Source organism: Gambusia affinis, linkage group LG22 (genome assembly GCF_019740435.1).
Source record: "Gambusia affinis linkage group LG22, SWU_Gaff_1.0, whole genome shotgun sequence".
NCBI lineage: Eukaryota > Metazoa > Chordata > Actinopteri > Cyprinodontiformes > Poeciliidae > Gambusia > Gambusia affinis.
In genome coordinates, this window is record NC_057889.1 from 10,183,337 (window position 1) to 10,204,608 (window position 21,272).

At 37.6% G+C, this 21,272-nt stretch overlaps 1 protein-coding gene across 5 annotated transcripts in view; it reads left to right on the forward strand.

Moving 5' to 3' along the window:
- stxbp5a (syntaxin binding protein 5a (tomosyn)) overlaps positions 1 to 21,272 on the forward strand; it is a 96,388-nt gene that overhangs the window by 18,182 nt on the left and 56,934 nt on the right. For all 5 annotated transcript variants that reach the window (XM_044107205.1, XM_044107206.1, XM_044107207.1 and 2 more), the window contains exons 3-4: positions 16,483 to 16,564; positions 18,113 to 18,213. In XM_044107205.1, the coding sequence (XP_043963140.1) occupies positions 16,483 to 16,564; positions 18,113 to 18,213 (183 nt within the window). The remainder of the gene's footprint in view (positions 1 to 16,482; positions 16,565 to 18,112; positions 18,214 to 21,272) is intronic.

The following is a 21,272-nucleotide window of genomic DNA, read 5'->3' on the forward strand; positions in this document are numbered from 1 at the left end:
TTAGAAGCTGTTGCTGCAGTGCCTTGCATTTTTAATGTCTTAGGCCGTTGTAGCAGTGTGTGTATATTGGTTGTACCTTTGTTCTTTAGGAGAGTTCATGGTAGTCTATTCATTTCTATAGAAAATTTTAAATAGTAAATATAGTAAATTTTGAATAGTAAAAATAAACAAAAACAAAGGAGATCCAAATTAATTTGGATCTTAAAAGTACTTTTGAAAAGGTGTTCACATGAGTGACTTTAATGCAGGTAGTTCTATGCTGTCTGATTGTTTTGTAGAAGAGCGTTCCAGAGAAATGAGGCTTTGCAGTTGAAGCATCTCTCCCCCAGGTTCCGAAATTGGTCCTGAGTGGCAGATGTGTGAGGTTGGAGTTTTATGACTGGGGGGAAAAATGGTAGTGTAGCACTGAAATTCTGTAAAATAAAACGGGTCCTGGCCATGAAGGGCTATGAAGGTGAGCATAAGATATTCTACTTTAATTTTAACATATGGAATTCATCAAGGAGTTTGAAGGGAGAACTATACTTTGGAGTAATTGAGCCAAGAAATGAGTAGATGAAGATTTTAGCAGGAGTACAGAGTGAACAGCAGACATAAGCAGTGAAGGAGACAGTTCTGGAGGGGATGATGATGTGTCTGTGTGTAGGGGGGGAAGAGGGACCTATTATGGAATGGCTCAGAGTAAGACCAAAGGTTAGTAATCAGGTTAGTAAAAGCATTAGGTCCAGTTATGCTTTTGACAGCACAACTTGACCTTTTTGATTGGGTTCAGCTCTGCTATGGGGAAGTGTATTGCAGGAAAAACTGAGAAATCATGTCTGAGTTCTCAGTGAGTGAGGAAAGGTGAAGCACCCTTCCTTTATCAGGCAAATTATCAGTCTGCAGCAAGTTTGTGGGTAAGGGGGAACAATGGTGCTCTCACTTTTGGTTAGTCTTTAACTTTATTTGGCATCTCTAAAAAGGCTTTAAGGCACAAGTTTTTAAATGTAGGTATGTCTTGACACCACCAACTGACCCATACCTAATGTAGAACAACTAATCCTTTAGGCGTGTGTATTGGAGGAGTTATACATTTCTTCTTTCACTTTATGGAAGAAAAATTGGATAATTCTCTAGCAGTTTATGCCTGGAAAGTTGAAAAAGAGATGACTACTGCTCTAAATAAGGCTTGATGCTCACAGAAACCTCATCAAATGCACCTGTTGTTCCAGTTTCAGAGGATAGGAAAAGTTTGGTGCTAACACAGAAATATTATTAGTCATACATACACAAAGCTCAAAATCTTGGTGCAGCGTTGCTCTTTATGTGCGCAGGTGTGTTCTGAATACCAGTACGAGAGTGAGCTGGCTGCACAGCAGGAGTCCTGAAGGAGTGATGGAACAAGGAGGAGGAAGTAGGAAAAAAGAGATCAGACAGAGAGGTGATACAGATAAAAATGACAGTGATGGTACTAGCAAGAGAAGCGGAAAGACGACAGAAGGGATTAGCACCAGAGCGAGAAAGATCTGCTTTCTCTTTTTTGTCCCCTGAACTCTCCTCTTTCTCCTTATTCTGTCTCCCACATGCTAAGCACACTTTTGCTAAACACACAGTGATGAAACTGACTGTATGGTCAGTGTCATCACTGTGTGCCCTCCACACCACATGGCATGTCTGCAAATACCCACATTTACAAACACAGACAATCCTCTTGACTTATGTAACGGCCTTTGTGGTAATCTGTACTCCCTTTAAACCCACCCAGAAGCCTATATATGGTGAGAACCGTGCAGTTCTCACCAACTGCACGGTGAGAACATGTGAACTCCATCCCAAGATCTCCTGTCTCCCAGAGTCATAGCAAATATTTTCTAACCCATTGCTGTAATTAACAACTCCTGTAACTTAACATAAGATGCAGGACACAGGCCATAAATAAGGAAAACTGAAAGTGATTAATAAAACATGTTTTTATGCTGCTGTGACTTAAAACAAGTAAGATAGATGAGACCCCACTAGTGCTCCATTTCTCTATAGTTGGTCAGGAATTAATTACTTTTTGCTTCCATATTAATTACCTGGTATCCTTATATCTCATCGTTTCAGGCCTTTTTAGTTTTCCTTAAGTTATCTCCTAGCATGAGGTGATTTTAATAATGTAAGTCATATGTCTTCTCTTTAACAATTGTTATTAAAATGTTAGTGAATACATATAAAAATGTATTAAATGTGCTTTCTACCCTGCCTGTTTTTTTTAAAGTGAAACCTGTTGAAGCATAAATTACTGCGTAGCACCTAACGTCTGTGAGGCAGATGGTCACCAACATGGGGAACTTTAAACTTTTGTCCTCCAGTCAAAGGACACTTTCAGTGCTCTGTGTGTGTGTGTTTCTCAGTGTGCGTGTGCGTGTGTGTGCAAATGTGGATGCTCACTAATGGTTGCCACTTAAGTGCTGGGAATATTTGGCCATTGATTCCCTATTGAAGAGCAAAGGACAGAGCTCAGGTTCATATTTTATATGCTCTGTGGGTCTTGGCAAGATGCCTTTTTCTTCTGGCAAAGGGACAGTGCCACAGTGTATGGCTGGTGTCTAATTAGTCCTGAAGCAAAATTCATGCCCACAGGGAGTGATGTATAGAAAATTCAATCCGTCAACATGCATAAATCTATACATTATAATACTGAAGGTTTAAACTGCCATTTTTGTGAGACGAAGAAATTAAAACCATGATAAATGATTTAAAATTTTTGCTCCCTTTTTAATGTGACATATTTTGTCACATAAAAAAAAAAACCAGACGTTAGGGAGGAAATTCTAAATAACATGAGTAAAAATGTTGCAACATCCTAGTTTCACAACTCTGCTCAGCCATAAAACATCTGTGGATTCAATTCCAGCAGTTGGTCTTCTTCTTTTATCAGAGTATTTGCACCCCATATCTCATCTTTGTGATATCTGGCAACTCTCATCTCCAAAAATTGTGCCAATATACAAGATTGAATTTTTCTAGTCTACAGAGCTCTTTATGTTAGACTGCATATTTTCAGATTTAGTTTAGTTCCAAAAATTGTATTTGGTTCCAGAGAAACCGTTATCTGGTGACTTAATCTTACCTCCGTTGTATCTAAGAAAACGTAATTCCGTAACATGATGCTGCCAACGCTATATTTCACTGGGCTGCATGTTATCTTGGTGATAGTGAATGTCAGTTTTTTTTTCCCCAAACATGTCTTTTGATATTGTGTCCAAGTATACCATGTTTTCCCACAATGTTTTAGAGTATTCCAGCCAAGTCTGGATATTTTGCTTACAACATGGAAGCCTTTTCTTCCAATCTTACTAAAAAGTAAGATTGGATATAAAAACGATGCAAGAGGTTGCTAAAGTTGCAAATGGGGGGGAAAGATCAAGAAATCTTCATTTTAGATTAATAAATTGAATTTAATTGATCTGAAGTGTGAATTCTTGAATACTGAATGACTAGACCATAGAGTCAGAAAGAGATTATAAAAAAGTACTAGTTTAAGGGGAAACATGTTTATGCAACTAATTTACTATGCCTTTTAATTTTTCAACCCCTCTTCAGATGCATTTTTGTGGCATTAAAGGTGGAAAACCTTTTCCAATATTTCTCACAAAACTCGTTTTAGCAGAGGGGTGTACACATTTTGTAGGTAAGTGTACCGATATCTACAGTTCGAACCATAATTCGAAGTTTAAAATAGCTAGGACTGTGACAAACACGGCTGGATGAGGACCCATGTTTATTTTGGGATGGGAGGACAGGGGAGGAAAAGAAAATAACCCCTAAAGCTGCTTCTTAAACTGCAGCATTTCTAAGATTATGCTGGATGGATATACTCGGAGGGTTTTTATACATCGTTCCATGGACTCCCAAGCAGTGAAGGGCAAAGAGATTATTGCATGCTACAAAGTCATCAATTAGTGAGGTCTTGCGTCTGTTGATGATGTTTGCACATGAAAGCCTTTGCTGAAGTGATTGAAGAGCTTACTGCTTGTTTACACCCAATTGTGTCTTGACAAAATTTACAGAAAGAATAAAAAAAATAAATAAAATAAAAAAAAATCTCCACTCCCCTTGCAGCTCTGATCACCACAAGGCTGAATGGAGACTGAATAATAAAACACAGTGACCGAAGTGCTACTGCATGGTTGGCAATATGCTGATTTTTGCTTTACTGGCAGCTTGCAGGCACCTTGAAAGCAAGGCCTGGCTCTGCATTGGTTGGCACATTGAAGCATATTAGAGGCCAGCAGTGGCTGATCTCCCATGGACTTACCTTTGAAAAGATTTGTTTGATATCAATGCCAGAGGGTGAGTATGTGTTTGTGTGAATGCTTGAGTCCAGAGAGATGAGAGGACACATTGGACTTTGATTGCATTGGGACAATTTTTTTGGGGAAATATCTGCATTTGTTTGCAAGATATTTTTAGCACTGTACACAGTTTCCAAGTTTCTTTAGTCACTACACTGGTTAGCATGGTGTACAAGAAAAGCAGAGTACAGCATGATCTTTTTAGATTGAAGGATTTCATCCTGGCTGGAACACATTTTAAAATAGTTGTGATTTTGTAAAATAAATGTGTATAATGTTAATTTTAGATGGGGTTTCAGTTGCAGAGGTGGAACACATTTCTCTTTCTGCCATTTGAAAAGTGTAACACAAGTAGCTATCTAAATGCATGTGGTTGCTCCCGATTCTCACATTCATTATTCATAGAAAGGAAGAAAACTTGTCAAAGACTTCTTTCTCCCACTTTTCTACTGGTATAAAGCCAAGCTGTGTTTTTCTTAAATTATTCCCCTCATACTCTTTTTAAAGTGTCCACTTGGGTTTTGTCTTTGAAAGTGGTACACCTGTTTTTGTTCCTTTTTCTTCTTCCACTGAGACTTGCGATCGCTTTCGTTTTTTGTAATTGAGAGAGAGATAGATGCTTAGAGACAGGAATGTGGGAATTTGTATAATAAATCCACAGTAAATGATTCCGTTCTCCTGGCTGTGGACTTCAGCTGACAAAATGAATGACAGGAAAGGGCACATAGATCCACTTTGCTGGCTGCATTACATTTAGGCCAGCATAATGAAAGTCTGGGTCATAGAAGAGGCACCTAAAAAAAATTCCCATAGGTTGGACATTGCTATCATTTCTTGAGCTTTGAAATCTGCAGGGACAATGTTTAATATGTATAAAGTTACAACTACGGAAGTGAAAATGTGTGTCGAGAAAATACAATATTCTGAGTTATGAGTGTTTCTGTTCTAGCCCCTTGGAGATGTGAGGATTGTGCATTATAATCCCTCATACATCATGAGGGATTATTTCTGTTATAAGTAGATAGAGATTCAGACAGAGTGAATCTGTCTGAAATATTTGATACAACCAATGCCCCCAGAGATTTTTGAAAATACAGGCAATATTTATTATGGAGATATTGTTGTTTCATAGAATATACATTTGTGAATCTAACCTGGTAAGATTAGATTCTTATGCATCTCAAATGCATCTCAAGTCCAGAAACTGATTGATACCAAGTGAGAAATGGCAAATGCATATTGTTGACTTATCAGCTACATTACCAACCAACTTAATCCCACTCATCAAATATCAATATATTTACCTTCATAAACTTGGACTCTTCCATGTTCACACATAAACATGTAACTCCATGTTTATGAAGTCACAAGTCTTTCTTTATTGCTAGTTGGCTCCTTTTTAATATAGATGTTGAGTCTGAAAAATGAAAAACGCAAGTAGTTGGTACAAAACAAAATGCTGGTCTGAAAATCCAAAACTCAGTAGTTGAATATTTGGTTCCAGATGCAACACATGGAACCAGTAGCTTCTACTCCATGATGGATCAATGTGCCTTGAGTTTTTAGCACAGCACCGGCACGCTGCTCCTATCTCCCCTCTCCAGTTGGAGCATTACTTTAACACACAGCGACATCACACCTGTAAAACTCACCGGGGATTAAAGACGAGATTAATTTTACGGTAAAATGAAAAATTACCCACGGCAATTTTGTTGCAGACTGCAAACTGAACTGAAAATATGAGCTTTTTCCACATATAGTGAGGCTAGGTAATAATCTCCCTCGTTATACAGTGTGTAGTCTCAATGGGCCGTATTACCCTCTTTGCACATCCACGCATGCCTGCGGGAATAGCTGAATAAGATGGCTAAAACCTGTTGATTTCAGCAGGGTCTTGGTGAACTTGTCGCACTGCTCTTGCATTTGCTCAGATTTCTATCTTCACATATTGCTGTCTGTCAGTTACGATGCAAAATGAATGTCCTGCTTAGTTTATTTTATGTCGCTGTAGAAATGTATTGACGCTATGTACATGTGCTGCACTGTATTATACTTTCCATGACAATGAGAGATTCAGCCGGTTAAATGGGGTCTCGGGACAGTGGATCTCCATCACTTTACAGGTTATCCTTCATTTTGTGCCCCTTTCTAAGGCTGACTTGCTCTTTATTATGAATTGCATGAAAACATGATTAACATTAAAATCCTGTTCTGAATATTAAGTAGCATGTCTACCAGAACATCTCTCCAAATTCTATACACTCTCATTTGAAATGTGACTTTTAGCCAGCGTTGGAGGGGAAAAAATTGCAATTTTTTTAGATCATATGAGAGCTTTAAAGTTCATAGGGACAGCAGCCGGGCAGCAGCCGGGCAGCAGCCAGACAGCAGCTTTGTCCCTGTGCTTGTCCTTGGTCCAGCACTCATGTAGAATACCTAATCATCCTGTACCAAGCTAATAAGTATCATGTAAAATATGGGCAACACAAACAAACTATTGTAGATAATGTAATCCACAAAGCTGCATGCGTTGCACTTTTCTTTTGATTTGTTTCAGAATACTTTCATCTCCATTTTTAATTGAGAACACCATTTAAAAAGGCATCAAACTTCAGTTTTCTTTTTTTTAAATTACCTTAAAACTTGAAACAATGTATTGATTCTATATTTTGAAGTTATGAAGGAATAAACGTTTGATTAAAAAATTATGGCAACTGGGCTGGATATTAATCACAGCCCATCCACTTTCTTAAATTATCCTAAACATTCCTATGGTCATTATTCCTGACAAAGGGTAATAAAATAAAGATCAGCGGTTCTGACTCTCACCGACAGAAAACTGTACGTGTTTTTCACGTAGGGGCAACAACTGTCTGTGTTGAATTCCTTCTCAGAGCAAGACTGACAAAAAAATATAGCCAGTGGAGACACTGTCTTGGCCCAGAGGCTTAGATGTCTTTCTTTCAGGTGCCGTCCCCAGGGCTGGGACTGCTCTGCCTCAGTCTCATTTACTTTCTGCTTGCGAAAAATCCACCTCCGCCTTGAGTTTCCACCTGAGCATTAGCCACTCTACCTCGATTTAGCTCTAGTCATGTGAAAATTAAAAGCCTTGAATATTGTTTAATTTGAGTTGGTTCTTTATTATTTAAATTAGATTTCATAACCAAAGCCAACACACACTTTTTTTTTCTAAACTAGTCCTATAGTTGCCGAGAATCTTTTGCTCTTTTTTTTGAAAACCTGATGCTGTCATTCTTCCATTGATCCAAAGATTTAAATACCAAAAAGAAACCAAAAGCAAACGTTTTTTTTTGACAGTACTGGAACATGCTGTTTCAATCAGAAACATTTTAGACAACTGTAGATGTGATGTAGTTTAATTATCAAGTAGTAATCTCCCACATGTCACGTTGCGTTTTATTCCTTTTTGTAACGTAAAGCATTTTATTAGCTTGACATTGCTAGAATTACAGACCAACTGATTTCCATTGCATAAAAGATTTATATCTTATATTTGGCACAGACAATAGAAGTTACCTATCTCATGCACAGTTATTGCTAGTTATGTGTGTGTCTCTTTTGCTTTATGTAGTGTCTCCTCATCTTGAAATTCTTTCACTGGCTTTTCTTCCCTGACAGCCTCTCCCACCCTCTGCTCATGTCTCTTCTATTTTCACCTCATGCTGCCTCTTTTTTAAAATTTCTTTTACTCTTTCTTATGCTTTGCATGCATTCACTGCAAGGGTCGGCCGCAAGCTGTTCAGCTGACTCAACATTTATTTTGCTCAGAGTTTGTACCCCCTCATCCCCTCCAGCTGCCTTTTCCACCCTTCCACCCCTTCACTTCTCCATCTCCTCATGCTCTTTTCAGCCTTTAATTTCCATTATAGACATATTTTTTTATTTTATTCTTTTTTTTTTAGGATATTTTATCTTCACACTTCATGTACAGAAACATAGTGCTGAGTTACTCTGGTAGAATAAGATGGTGTACTGGGTTATCAACACCCTTCTATGAGTAGAACTGGTTTTGTTCCAATAACCAATTATTCATATTATCTCAACAATATGGGGAGGTCCTCTTCTTTTTTTTTGTCTGTCTGCACTCACACTCCTTTGTTTGCTGGCTTACTATGAAACCTTTTTTTTTTTTAACAGAGTAAGATCATGCTTTAAGTGTTGCTTTTCAACATATTAAACATACAATTGATATAGACCTAAAAAGATTCTTGTCTGAAATCCCTCACTTGACTGGTGGGTGGAGCTTGTTCCTTTTAAACCCCTTCCAGCCAATCAGCTTCAAGGAGTAAGTACAAGAATTCGTCACGCGCTCATTCACGAAAGTGACACAGGGGCACGTCAGAAGTTTTACATAATAGGAGTTTGCCTCAGCATTAATTATTCAGATGAGACAGTAAATTAGGCCCTTTTCTACCTATACTATTCTGTAGTAGCCGTGGTTGTACAGTGTGCCTTGAATTAGGAATAAGTCCCCTAAATCATTACACGTCCTCCTCCATGCTTTACTGTAGAAATGAAACATGTTGAAATTATTTGTTTAACATTTCTGCATCTCAAAGATATGGAAATTGAATCCAAAATCCAAATTTTGGACTCTTTGGCACAAACAGATTTTCTGTGATTCAGTGTCCAAGTATTTTTCTCCTGGTTGTCATATCTGCATCCTTTGATACAATTTGGCCATGAAGGCCTGATTCACAGTCTTCTCTGATGTTGAGATGTGCCTTCTTGAAATGTGAGTTCTCAATTCAGGTGCTGTTTGTTTGAGGCTTGAGGCGACTAAGTCCGTGCATCAGAGGTAATGCTTGATTTAAAAAAAAAAAAAAAAATTATTCTTTATTTTTTGCTGGGTTCAGTTACCATGAGTCAGTTTCATCATTGCACTTGATGGTCTGTGTAATTAAACTTTACAGTACTTTTTAAGGTCCTAAACATTTAAGTTTAGGACATTCATTATTGACATTCATGTCTTAAATTAATGATCATTTTGCTTTCTTTAGGTGAGAGGCTGATGCTATATTATGAATTACAACTTTAGTGAAATATGTTTACTTTCGGGATAGACCTTTGAATCTGCCCTACTTGTGCACAACCAACCAGCTGATAGTTTCAAACACATTAAGGAGGCAAGACCCTCCAGAAATTAACTCTTGACAAGGTAATTAATGGGTTGATTAAAAATCATTTCAGGGAACTACCTCATGAAGCTGACTAAGAGAATGCCAAATGTTTTCAAGGTAGTTGAAGAAAGAGATGGGTACTTTGAAGAATCTTAAATATAAAACATACAAAATATTCTGTGTTCTTTCATAGTTGGATGTCTTCTGTGTTAATTTATAGTGTAGAAATGGAAAAAAAAACATATGATCTCTGCCAGCTATGAAACCATGTCTCTCTTTTTATCTGAGGATTGCTGCAATGTTGAACTGTGTACCTCAGCAAATGGCTATTGTCAAGAATGTCATGTACATGAATCTTTGGAGCAGGGACCATAATAGAGGTAGGAGTTGGAAATGTGTATGTGTGTGCACAACAAAGTGCTTTCCAAGGCTAGTAGGTGCAAGCTGAAGCAGTGACCATTATTTAGTGGCTTCAAAGCAGTTTAATTTTTACAGGCATAATAAATCAAATGTGTCGAGGGAGATTATTTATACAAGGGATGTGTTAAACAAATCAATCACCGGTTTTCCCATCTCTGGGTCTTTATCTTTTTGCGATGTAGCCTTTGTGATCAGGCCTAAACATGACTTTAGTATGTTACTTGCATTTTGGTTTGATTGCAGGAGATTTGTGGATCCTTTCTTTTCTCTGTTTTTTTTTCTTTTGCAGCTTATGACTATGAAACTCATGAGGCAGCTGGGTTTTCATAGCTTCTCCAGGCTCTTTCTGTCATTGATGTATCATGGGCTGCTTGAATGCTCTGGCAGATGAGGGGAAAGGAAAACAAATGAACACAAATAAGTCATAGGGGGTCCTAAAGTGCTACAATGTGTAAATCTCTTAAGCTCAAGGGGTGAAGACCTATGTGAGCAGCGCTGATTTAGCTTGCGGCCTTTGCAAGATGGGAGTCATTGCTACTGTTGCTAAGCGACAATTGAAAACCTCCCTGAAGTATTTTAGAATTTTTGCTTGAGTTATGATCATTTCAAAATTTTTCTGTTGCATCTAAAGTTCAGGATAGAAACTGATGGAATGTCCCCTAAAGGAAAACTTTAAAATGGATCAGTCAACAACAAAGAACATTGCTGCACAAATTTACAGTGATGAAAGTAATAAAACTGGCAAAGGTTAGAAATATTTTTTAAAAAGTTGAAACCAAATCTTCACATTTGTTACTGTATATGTTCAAGCTAAGGTTGGCACAGTGCTCTGTTAGAGCACACGTAGCTCTGACAGATTAAAAGGCAATTTTCTCCTGTCGTTTATGATCCTTGCAGTGATTTTTCTTCCAAAGAAACCCAATACTGATGGCAGCTACATTGGTGAATTTCCAAAAAGCCATTACATGAGAAATGGCTGTTATTAAAAAAAAGGTTTTAGAACATGGGCTCCGCTCCGGGTTCTTATTTATAAATGTAACATGCACAAAATACACCTTGAAACTGCTGTACTCTTTAAAAAACCAACTTGATGGGAGAACGTTGAGTTCCTCAGGTGAACACTGACCCTCTGATCCTACTTATACTCATTTTGAAGTCAGGGAAAACTGGCGACGCAGATGGTGAGTTGGGGAATTGAATTAGATTATACCCCAGATCTCTGTTCTCAAGATTAGTTTTCTTATCCTTTGGAATCTTGAATTGAAAAACTGGAATCCACTGAGGCTAATCATTTGAAGGTTTATAATCTTTTAATAACCTAGGATGCTTGGAATTGTTCTATATAATGATCTTGCTTACTCCTTAGTCTTTCTTTATGTGTTTATGATTTTTCTCTGTTTATGGAGCTCTGATTACATCAAGTCAGAGCTCTGTCTTCTAATTCCAACAAAGACAATTTTCTATTATTCCTTTTAATAATTATCTTTCATGTTGACTACTCCTACTTGGCCTAACACAGTTTGCCAACAAATGAGAAGTTTAGTATGCTTAATTAACTTTTGTCAAATTTAGTGTATTTAGACATTAAACCTGAAGAGTTGAGATCCCTGCCTCACAATTGATTTGTTTGCATTATGTAAACCTATAAACTCTGTGTACAATTGTGCTGCTTACCATAACGTAATGATTCAAAGCAATTATATTTGAAGATCTTTTACTTTAAATTAACAAACAGAAGAAAGATAGGTGTAACAAAAAACAACAATCCCACCCAGAGGGCAAATGGTAACCATTGCAATGTTGACTTTTTCAAAAGTAGTTAAATTTGCACAGTTGTTGAGAAGGCTGGGAGAAAATCTTCTACTTTCTTCTTGTAAAGAAAGTTCGATTTTTAGGAGAAGTGTGTATCTTAGTAACTGGCTTAGATCATTACAGGATCAATTGTGTGGAGGAAATCGGCTCTCGGCAACCTCTAAATCAGATCTAGCTGAGATGGATGACAAACGACGGTTCAATAGCCTGATGTCAAGGTAGGCTGCAGCATCATGGAAGATTTGTACTGTGGGAACAAACAGCTAAACTTCTGTTTTTATAATTTAAATGGGTTGTGAATTTAACTCTGTTTAATGCTGCAAAACCTTGTCCTGCTCTGGTCCTACTCAGGCTAATTCCCTTTTTTATTTCGTTTTTTTTTTTTTTTTATCACTTTATTCTGTTTTCTGCCTCCTAACTTCGGTAGCCTGATTCCTTCCTCTGAGCCCATTGCAGATCAGACTGATCTGGTCCCAATCCCCTCCCTGGCAGAGTGATGTATGAGTGGCTAGCTTCTACGTCATTTCAAGCCCGACGTCATAGCAACTCAATGCTCCCAGGCTTGCTCTTTCTGGCGCTTTCTCTCTCACCCTCCATCCTATTGCTTTTCCTCATTTTCTTTCTAAATATTCTCATCATTCATTCTTTTCTGGTGTACACTACTTTGACTTTACTTTGACATTTCCTGACCTTTCTGTGTTGGAAGAAATTTTGAACAAACAGTATTTTAGAAAGGGTGTACATGTTTTCTTTTGAACCAGGTAGATATCTTATCAAGTAAAATACAAAAATAAAAAATTGTGGAGAGAATCTAAAAGCTGAAAGCCCCTCCTCTGGTCTCTTTCTCATCTATTTTCAGCTGCACCTTTAATAATATCCCTCGATATAAAAAATAAAACAAAACTTTTAAATTTTCCAGTGTTCTCCATTGGTATCTTCTTAGCCAAATACCCAGTGATTTACCTTTGTCCATAAGGAAATAGTCCTGTGGCTTGGACATAAATGGATACAAGAAGAGCAATATGAAAGCGAATTTAGTCAACTTTGACTTCTAGAAAAGCTCCAGAAATTTTCATTGGATTTGACGGGACATGAAGCTGACCCACTTTCTGCTTTCACTCTCTGTCTTCCTGTACTCTTGTCTTGTTGCTATCGCTGCCTGCGGCCAGTCTGTCTACTTATAGAGTTGGTGCAGTGTGGGGATAGGATGTAGACTGGGATAGAGACCTCAGTCGGCTTAAAAGGAATGAGGAATGCTCCTGTCAGCAGCATCTCCTGTGAGGCCTGGCCCACGTTGATTGAGAGGGGGCACATCAGAGGAACTTTAGGTCATGTTTGTTAAAACAGCGGAAAAATATGGACAGCTCAGATGTCGGTGATCTTTTCTTGGAAAGTGCTGGGTGTTTTTGAAATTCAGTAAGGGACAGAATGTTTCAGGCTGAAATGCATTCGATTATAACTAATGGACATTAAACACATGCTGCTTATTATTTAAACGGGGATTCAAATTGGAGATTTGGGAGACCAGATATATGAAAAATTATACATTGGCTTCATGGGGTTAACTGTTTTTATTTCAAAATGAAGACAGCTGCTCCTAAAATAGCATTGATCGTTTGTTACTAGAATAAGTTTTAGCTTGATTGATTTAGGTGTACACTTGAGCAAAAATCTAAACATCTGCTAAGTTAAGTGCCAGGTTTTAAATCTTTTTGTCTTCATTTGGATTGATTCATTGTTGCACTTATTTGTTGTCTGTTATGGACAGAGAATGTTTATGATTGCCATAATTTCTTACAAGATAGTTAAAAGATTTTTGTTCAACAGTGTCAACGATTAATAATGTTAAATTAAAATAATGTGCAGAACAAAACGTTTCCTTGCATCCAGTCTGTCCATGGAAAATTGTAGTGAACCTCTTGCTTGAGGGAAAACATAATATTTTGTAACACAGCATTTAGAAGGAAGTGTATATTTGTTTTTAAAAACAAAGCAAAAGCATTGTTCAAGACTGAAATGATTCCTATGTTTATCTTGATAATTATACCAACCCCATGACTAGTTGGTATAGTCATGGGAATTATCTCCCATTTAAATGCATACAAAATGCATAGATATTGTTAAAACATTTCCAAGATGTTTTTAAGTACTGTCTGTGTCACGGTGTGTGTGTGTGTGTGTGTGTGTGCTATGATAATGGAGTTGTCGGACGGCTGGCTCTCTTCAAATAGAAGGCGAAATGAGCAGTTTAAAAAGCACATCCTTAAATCCTTTCCTCTCTCTTTCTGAGCCACTGGAAGATTTGGTTGCCAGGCAACATTAGGACAGAGCTTTCAATTAACTCACTCTGAGTTGGCTGGTTTGCACTGTTGTTGGGTCCAAAGCATTATGCCTAACACCTAGCTGCGCTGCTGTATTTATCCTCATTAATGTTCTGTGCAGAAATGAAGGGTAGGTTCTGAACAGAGGCCAATTTTTGAAAGTTCCCAGATTTACACAGATCTGCAGGGAAACCTGCTTGTTTTTGTGACTTTGTAAGTCATACAACCTTTTTGACTTTTCCCACTATTATCATTATCGTTGTTATAAAAAATAACAGTGCCCAATATCTTACCAGCACTAGAGGTTAATCAGTGTAATTTCAGTTTGTAGAAACAGTTTGAACCCTGTTCAAAGGGCTTCAGCTTTCCCAAAAGCTTACTATTTCTACAAACTTTTAATACCTCTTGGTTTTCACCGTTTTCTGCTTCAATTTAAACTGGGAGCTTTTAAAATGTAAGCTTAAATGTCTAATTTTTATCACCAGATATCTCTCAGCTACCTCAACTGTTGCTTTTGTCACAGTTTCAAAACCTTGGGTATATAACACACTAGTTATGATGATATGTGTTATCTTAGTAAAAGTAGAACTAGTATTTTTATTTTTAAATACCAGCAATGTCATGATTTAAGACTGTATACATTTTGTATAAACATTTTGTGAAGCTGTGATAAGATTGTTATAATACAATCTTATGTATTTCTGTTTGATCAAACACAATCCTTGTATATTGGTTGTTTATAATATTCACTCTGAACCCAAAAAAAAACCCAACAAAGTTTATTTTCTGAGACAATCTTTGATGCTTCACTTTACCCCATCACTCTCATCTGTATTCTGAAGAAACTTGATTTATATTTTTAATAAAATCTCTTCATACTCTTGAATATCTCTGCATTTTCTGAGACAGATTTGGCTCTCAGAGGTTTATCGAGGTTTAAACAGGCCAAATAATTTTCATGCTTTTTAAGCTAAGCTGTCCACATGACTTGGTGAAAGATTCGATTGTTACTGACTTGGTTGCACCCTCCTGGTCTTGCGGTTCAAATGTCTTCACTCCCCCTGGAGGCTTATTGGCTTAAATCCACAAAAGCTGGTTGATATTTTTTCTGGTCAAGGGATCCTCAGTGGTCAGATTTAATCCTTGGATTGCCTCTTTAAGAGAAAATAAAATGGCATAATTCCTCTGAAGAGTCTAGAAGCAGATACGAGGAAGGTGAGAAGCTCCTTTCCCTCTAATATCTTGCTGAGACTTTTAGGTGGGGGAACCTTGCTACATTCTCTTGTTGGTTTAAGAAAGGTGTCCAAATTATGGTTGTTAAATTTCTTCATGTCTACAGGTATATGCAGCTTGGTGGCTTTGCTGACTCCAAATAAAGTAACTTCCGTCAGTTCATGCACATATTTGATAAACAGTAGTGTTGTTATCTCTAAGATGGTTACACCTCCATGAGCCCTTCATGATAAATTGCCACTCCCAGCTGATGTTCTTGGGGAGAATGAATGGATATAATCAGTAAGGTTACTCATTCATCCTCCTTGAACAGTACAAGCCCTTATTCTCTGTCAGTCTCCTCCTGTTTATCTTTTCTTCTGTTTACTTCTGAAATTCAATTCCTCCCTTCTGCTCTTTCCTTTCTCTGTAGCTGTCATAAGAGTTCGTCCAATTGCATTTATACTCTCACTTCAGTTTTCTCTCTGGAATCATTTTTTAATACTCTTCATAATGTCCACCTTTTGTGTCCTGATTCAGTTTCTGATTATGGTGGTCCACAACTGTTTGACCAGGTCACCTTATTGTGCTGCGAATTTATGCCTTCATACTTAAGCAGCATCCGCTTCGAGTGCAACTTAATGCCTTTCTAAATAGTAACGTTTGAGTGCAGATTAATTAATTTATTTTTTGTTACTTGTTTCTTTCAGTGTTTTGAACCAAACTGAAGAACATTTATTGATGTGGCAATTACATTGTCACCATGCAAATGCCAGATTTTCTTTCCTTAAATTGTATTTTAAGCCAGATGTAGTGATGAATGCGTCTTCCAGAGTTTCGCTTTCATCTCGACAGTCTGCAAAATATTTTCCCAAACGTCTTAGCAAATCATAAGATGTTGTAAAGTTATATAGTCAAAATGGAGCTTCATGTGTACAAGTTTGTGCTTTGCCAGTCCTAATTGCACACTTCAAAAGGGGTGTACCTTTCAATAAACTAGAGTCTGTTAGTTCAGGGTTTTCTTACTTTTTTTATGACAGTTGTTAAAACTTAATTCTATATCCAGATGGCTGAGACTGTTCACCAGTTTCTTCTTGCATATGAGAGGAGAGATAGATCAGCATAGTAACACCCTTATTTGTGTATACATTTCGTGAAGCTTCAATCAGAAGTAAATAAAAGTGGTATGGTTACTTTAAAGCCTTCCTGTTCAAACTCACATATCTGCACATATGGTTCTTGACTGAGATTCTCCAGGTTTGGTCGTCCTGGGGTCGAATGCTACTGTCAGCATGAGAGCGGAGCAGCCGTCATCCAGCTCCAGTTTCTTATCAATGAGGTGGGTTCCATTTATTTTTATGCCTCGGTGCCAGACAATGACAGCTTTGCTGTGCTACAGCCTAAAGTGTTCTTTAGTACGAAGTTGAGCTCCAAGTTGCTTGTCATGGTATTGTATAGGTGTGGATGGATGAATTTATCTTGTGAACACCTTTTGTATTTTTGACTAGAAAAGTTTTGAATAAATTCAATCTCAATGTTTTGTGATCAAAGATTTGTGGTCCATTTTTGAATCTGTTTCTTGTGAGTTCATTATCTGCCGGATTTAGCCAATTACTGTTTCTCTATATTGAACATAATTAAATTCTGTTCAAAATATTTCTTAATGAAAAATGTTTCTTTATGCTAAAGGAGTAATTAAGAAAGTAATGTGTGTGTGTAATATAATTCAAAACAGTGACAATAGGAGTAAGGAATATACATTTCATGTATATTTAACATTTCATACTGCTGATTAGCATGGTTAGCTTTATTAAATGTAAATATCTAATGCTGTGTCTACTGCTGTTGTCTACTCCCAACAGCAGTATCTTAGATACTATTGTTCTTTCCTTGGTTCAACACCTGAATCAAATGATGATTAATCACCAGGCCTTCAGTCTTTTACAAACTTTGTGCTTCCTTTCATTTACCCCATTTAAACCTGACTTACCCGATTTAAAATGGATGAATTTGCTTTGTTACAACTTTCATACCAAAGAATAGTAAAGGACAGATTTTTGAGCTCCTGGGTTCCTGAAAGGCCGACCACTGGTCGGGTGTAAGATCAGCCAATTCCTATTGCACTCAGATGTCTTGGAGGATGACTGAGAATTTAAAAAATGCTTATGAATACCCCTGATTTAAAAATACATTTAAAAAAAAAACAACCCTCAGATGACATTAAAAACATTAATATTAACGTGCTTATAGTCCTGTTTTCATTTAAAGAAGCACTTTTGAGATAAAAATTCACAGCTTTTGAACAGAAGTTCTTATTCCTTTTTTACTTTTAACAGCTCAACCAATACCTTGCTTTGCAATGGCTCAAACTAAATTCAAAATTCTATCCATATATTATTATAAACAATAAGACAGACGCAAATATGGGCGTGCTCTGAGTGGGAATCAGGAAGTCTTAAACATGCCCGTGGTCTGGATTACCTCCAGGCCGTTCTGAGTCACGTAATAAAACCAACTTGATTATGTTTTGAAACGTATTTGGTGAAAGCAGCATTTCATGCTCAGTCGTGTGTGTTTTGTCTGTGCGTGCGTGTGATTCTGCGTCTGTGTGATTGTGACTCAGCAGCTCAAACAAATCCTTCGGGGAGATGGAGATGATTTTTAGTTCCTCCTACATGCACACATACACTTTTATACATCTTATGAATCATCATCGTTACCTGGGAGCAAACTGCCTGGGAATGTGATTAATGTTCTTGGAGGGGGGGGGGATGCAGACTGAGGACGTGTTTTTGAAAAATTCTGTTTTAACCTCATGTATTTCTGAATGTTGGATGTTATTTTTTGAAAAGTTAAAATAAAAATAACTTTATCTATGATGTAACAGGGAGCGCTGGTGAGTGCTTTGGCCGATGACAGCGTCCACTTGTGGAACCTGAGGCAGAAAAGACCAGCAGTCCTCCATTCCCTCAAGTTCAACAGAGAGAGGTAATCTGTTTACAAAAACACTACAGCAGATGACAATCGGGATGTCCGCGTCATTGTTTTTTTTTTTTTCCTTCTCTTCTAAACGAGACCCTCACACTTAGTCTGGTGCAATATGAACTGTGACTTTCCGAGCAAGGGCATAATCACACTTTGCTGCCTGAGTCAACTGCAAGCTTTTGCACTTGTACAGTATGTAAACAGACAGCATTTCATTTGGCAGCACTGTTTCAGCTCCTGGAAAACCATTTGCAGGGCAAAGATGCTCCCGGAGTGGCTGCTTCTCAGCTTCTATTGTACTTCATCTGTTTGTCCCTGCTGATATTTAAACACTTACTAATTGGGTTACTTAGCTTTTTAGGATTTCCCATCGCTTTGGGACAGGTGTGATCCTTACCCAGCTGCAAGGGGGTAGACTTGTACATATGTGCCTCTTCATAGATGTTGTTTTGTTATCAGAGCATTGATTCTCCATCTTATGTCAGCGTGATTCCATCCAACCAGAGGATAATGAGGTACATCCGGTGACTTTACTAAAACTGCAAACATTCCAACTACCAAAGCTATCAGCTATTTTATATTTAGCATCAGGTGAAAAATAGAACATTTCACTTTTTTTGCACATAGTCAGAAAACTTTCAATGATGGTAGATAAATACCTCTATAAATATTAAAAAGCTAAAAAAAAATTTCTGATTTCTTCCAAATATGTCTTAGAATTTTTTTTCCTTTTTTCATAAATATTGTTCAAGTTCAAAGAAGCAAATGGAGAATAACCTCACCTCAAGGAAGTTTGTGTCCACTGTCTCATCCAATCACAAACGTATTCACTATCCATCATAGCCAATCATATCATCTGACAGTGATTTGCCTCGATGAAAAGACGTGAAGGGGTTAAACGTCATAAGCAATAACCTGAGAAAGCGCTGATGTGATGGGCAGGTGGCCAGCAGCAGCTTTTAGGGCGGATTGTGTTCTTGTAGAGGCGCTTGACCGCCTCTGACATTTAGTAAGCATTTTGGACGAAATGACCTCAAGTCACGGCGCTGCAGAAGAGCGGAGTTTCTGCGTTGCTTAAGAGATGTCAAGATGGGAAAGATGGGCTGCAAAGTCACTTGACACATTTCAAATGTGGGGGGAAGAGGAGTTCAACTTCTGTAGCACAAGAATATAGCATATTCTTTTTGAAGACTTATGAGAAATCAAAAGCCAGACAACTGGAATAACAAAAAGTGGTATCGAAAGATCAAATGCTTTTGGTTTTTGCTTTTTGTATTAGGTTCATGAAGATTTGTTTAACAAGGTTGTTGAGTGTACTTTTTTTTTTTTTCTTTTTAAAGTAAAGTATTGCGGGGTGCAGTGGTGGCGCAGGGGCAAAGCACATCCCATGTATCGAGGCATTACTCCTCGTGCCAGTGGTCGCAGGTTCGAGTCCCGGCTTGGCAACATTTGCCGCATGTCTTCCCCCTCTCTCATAACCCTCTTTCCTGTCAAACTACTTTCAAATAAAGGCCACTAAAGCCAACAAAAAACCCTTAAAAAAAAAAAGCAAAGTATTGCGTCTAAAGGGATTAGCCATGTTGCAATACTTTGCATCATCTAATGAGTATCAGCTGAGGAATGAAAACATCAGTCACCCAAGTCAAATCCAGTTGCTGGTAGATGCATATCTAAGTAAATTAAGAAAAAAAAAAGAATAGTTGACATCTACATGACAAGTAAAACTGAGTTTTTGTAGTCTTTAGTTTATGATAATTTGATTGCAATTGCAATATAGACCAGCACAGGGAAGGCATTTTATCATTGCGGGTCATGATTTGAGTGAAACTGAGCATTCTGGGCTTGTTGAGCTGTTGGTAGAGGAGCAAAAGCAGTAGATGCATTCAAATGATAAACTTACAGACTACATCAACACTATAACCTATCTGTCATTTCCAAGCTGAAATTACAAATATTAAGTAGATAGGCAACCAAAAATCACAGTTGGGCACATATGTCTTTTTTTTTTCTTTCATAAAACAACATAATAGATGCAAATATATTTCCATCTTGCCACTCTAAAGGCTGCTATCTGTGTGTTAGCAAATGTATACCTTTGTTGAGTAAATATATATAAAAATAATTATTCTGCAACAGAAGACAAGCTGTTATGCATCTAGCAGCATTTTATGCTTTTTGGGTCAATTTTGGGTGCCTCATTTCTGTAAGTGTGTTCTGAAAAGCATCTTCACAAGAAGCACTAAGACACAGAATGAAAGCGAACACGTAGAAAGGCAGATGAGCCCCACACACAGCAGGGAGTGTGGTTGGTCCTATGGTAAATTGCAGCATTTGTAGTTTAAAGTGAGCAAATCCCCTTAATAAATGACATTACTTTTGTAATATGTTTTCACTCATATGATCTTTGTCTGATTATTCAATTAGTTTGATCTAAAAAAACCCAGAATAAACTTGTAAGGGGGCAAACTCTTTTCCTTCTCATTGTAAATTGTAAGTGAATGAAAATAGACTGAATCATTTGAAAATGGATTTTATAATTAATATGAGAAAATTTTGTTTTTCTTAGCTCAGTATTATCTAACCTACAAGAGATATAATTCCACTAGCTGATAGCCATACCCTGAATCGCTGCACAGCAATCACCTAGGGGATTTTGCCATATCAAGGTGGGTCTGGACACAATCCCAGTGTCAGACTGCTTCGTTAGATGGTATCAAAAGGGAGAGGGAACCAGAAGAAGCATGCTCAGCTGAACAGAATGCTTAATGTAAGACATACAGGGGGAGGAGTGTTCCAGTACTGCCCCTTTATCTACCATAACTCATGTCTCTTAAAGCCTCCCTGTGTGCCTTTTGAAATGGAGCAGTTTACCTTGCTCATTCTTTCAATGTGCAGTAATATTGTTCTGTGGAAGGCTAGAGAGAAGTGGAAATGGAGCCCGGTGCCTAAAGCATACCACCATATGAATGAATTTGAAAGCCTACTCTGGTTCACTTAGTGTCTGTAGTTAATGTAAATGAGGCACATGTGGCCAAGTGACTTGCCATTGGAATGTAACATAA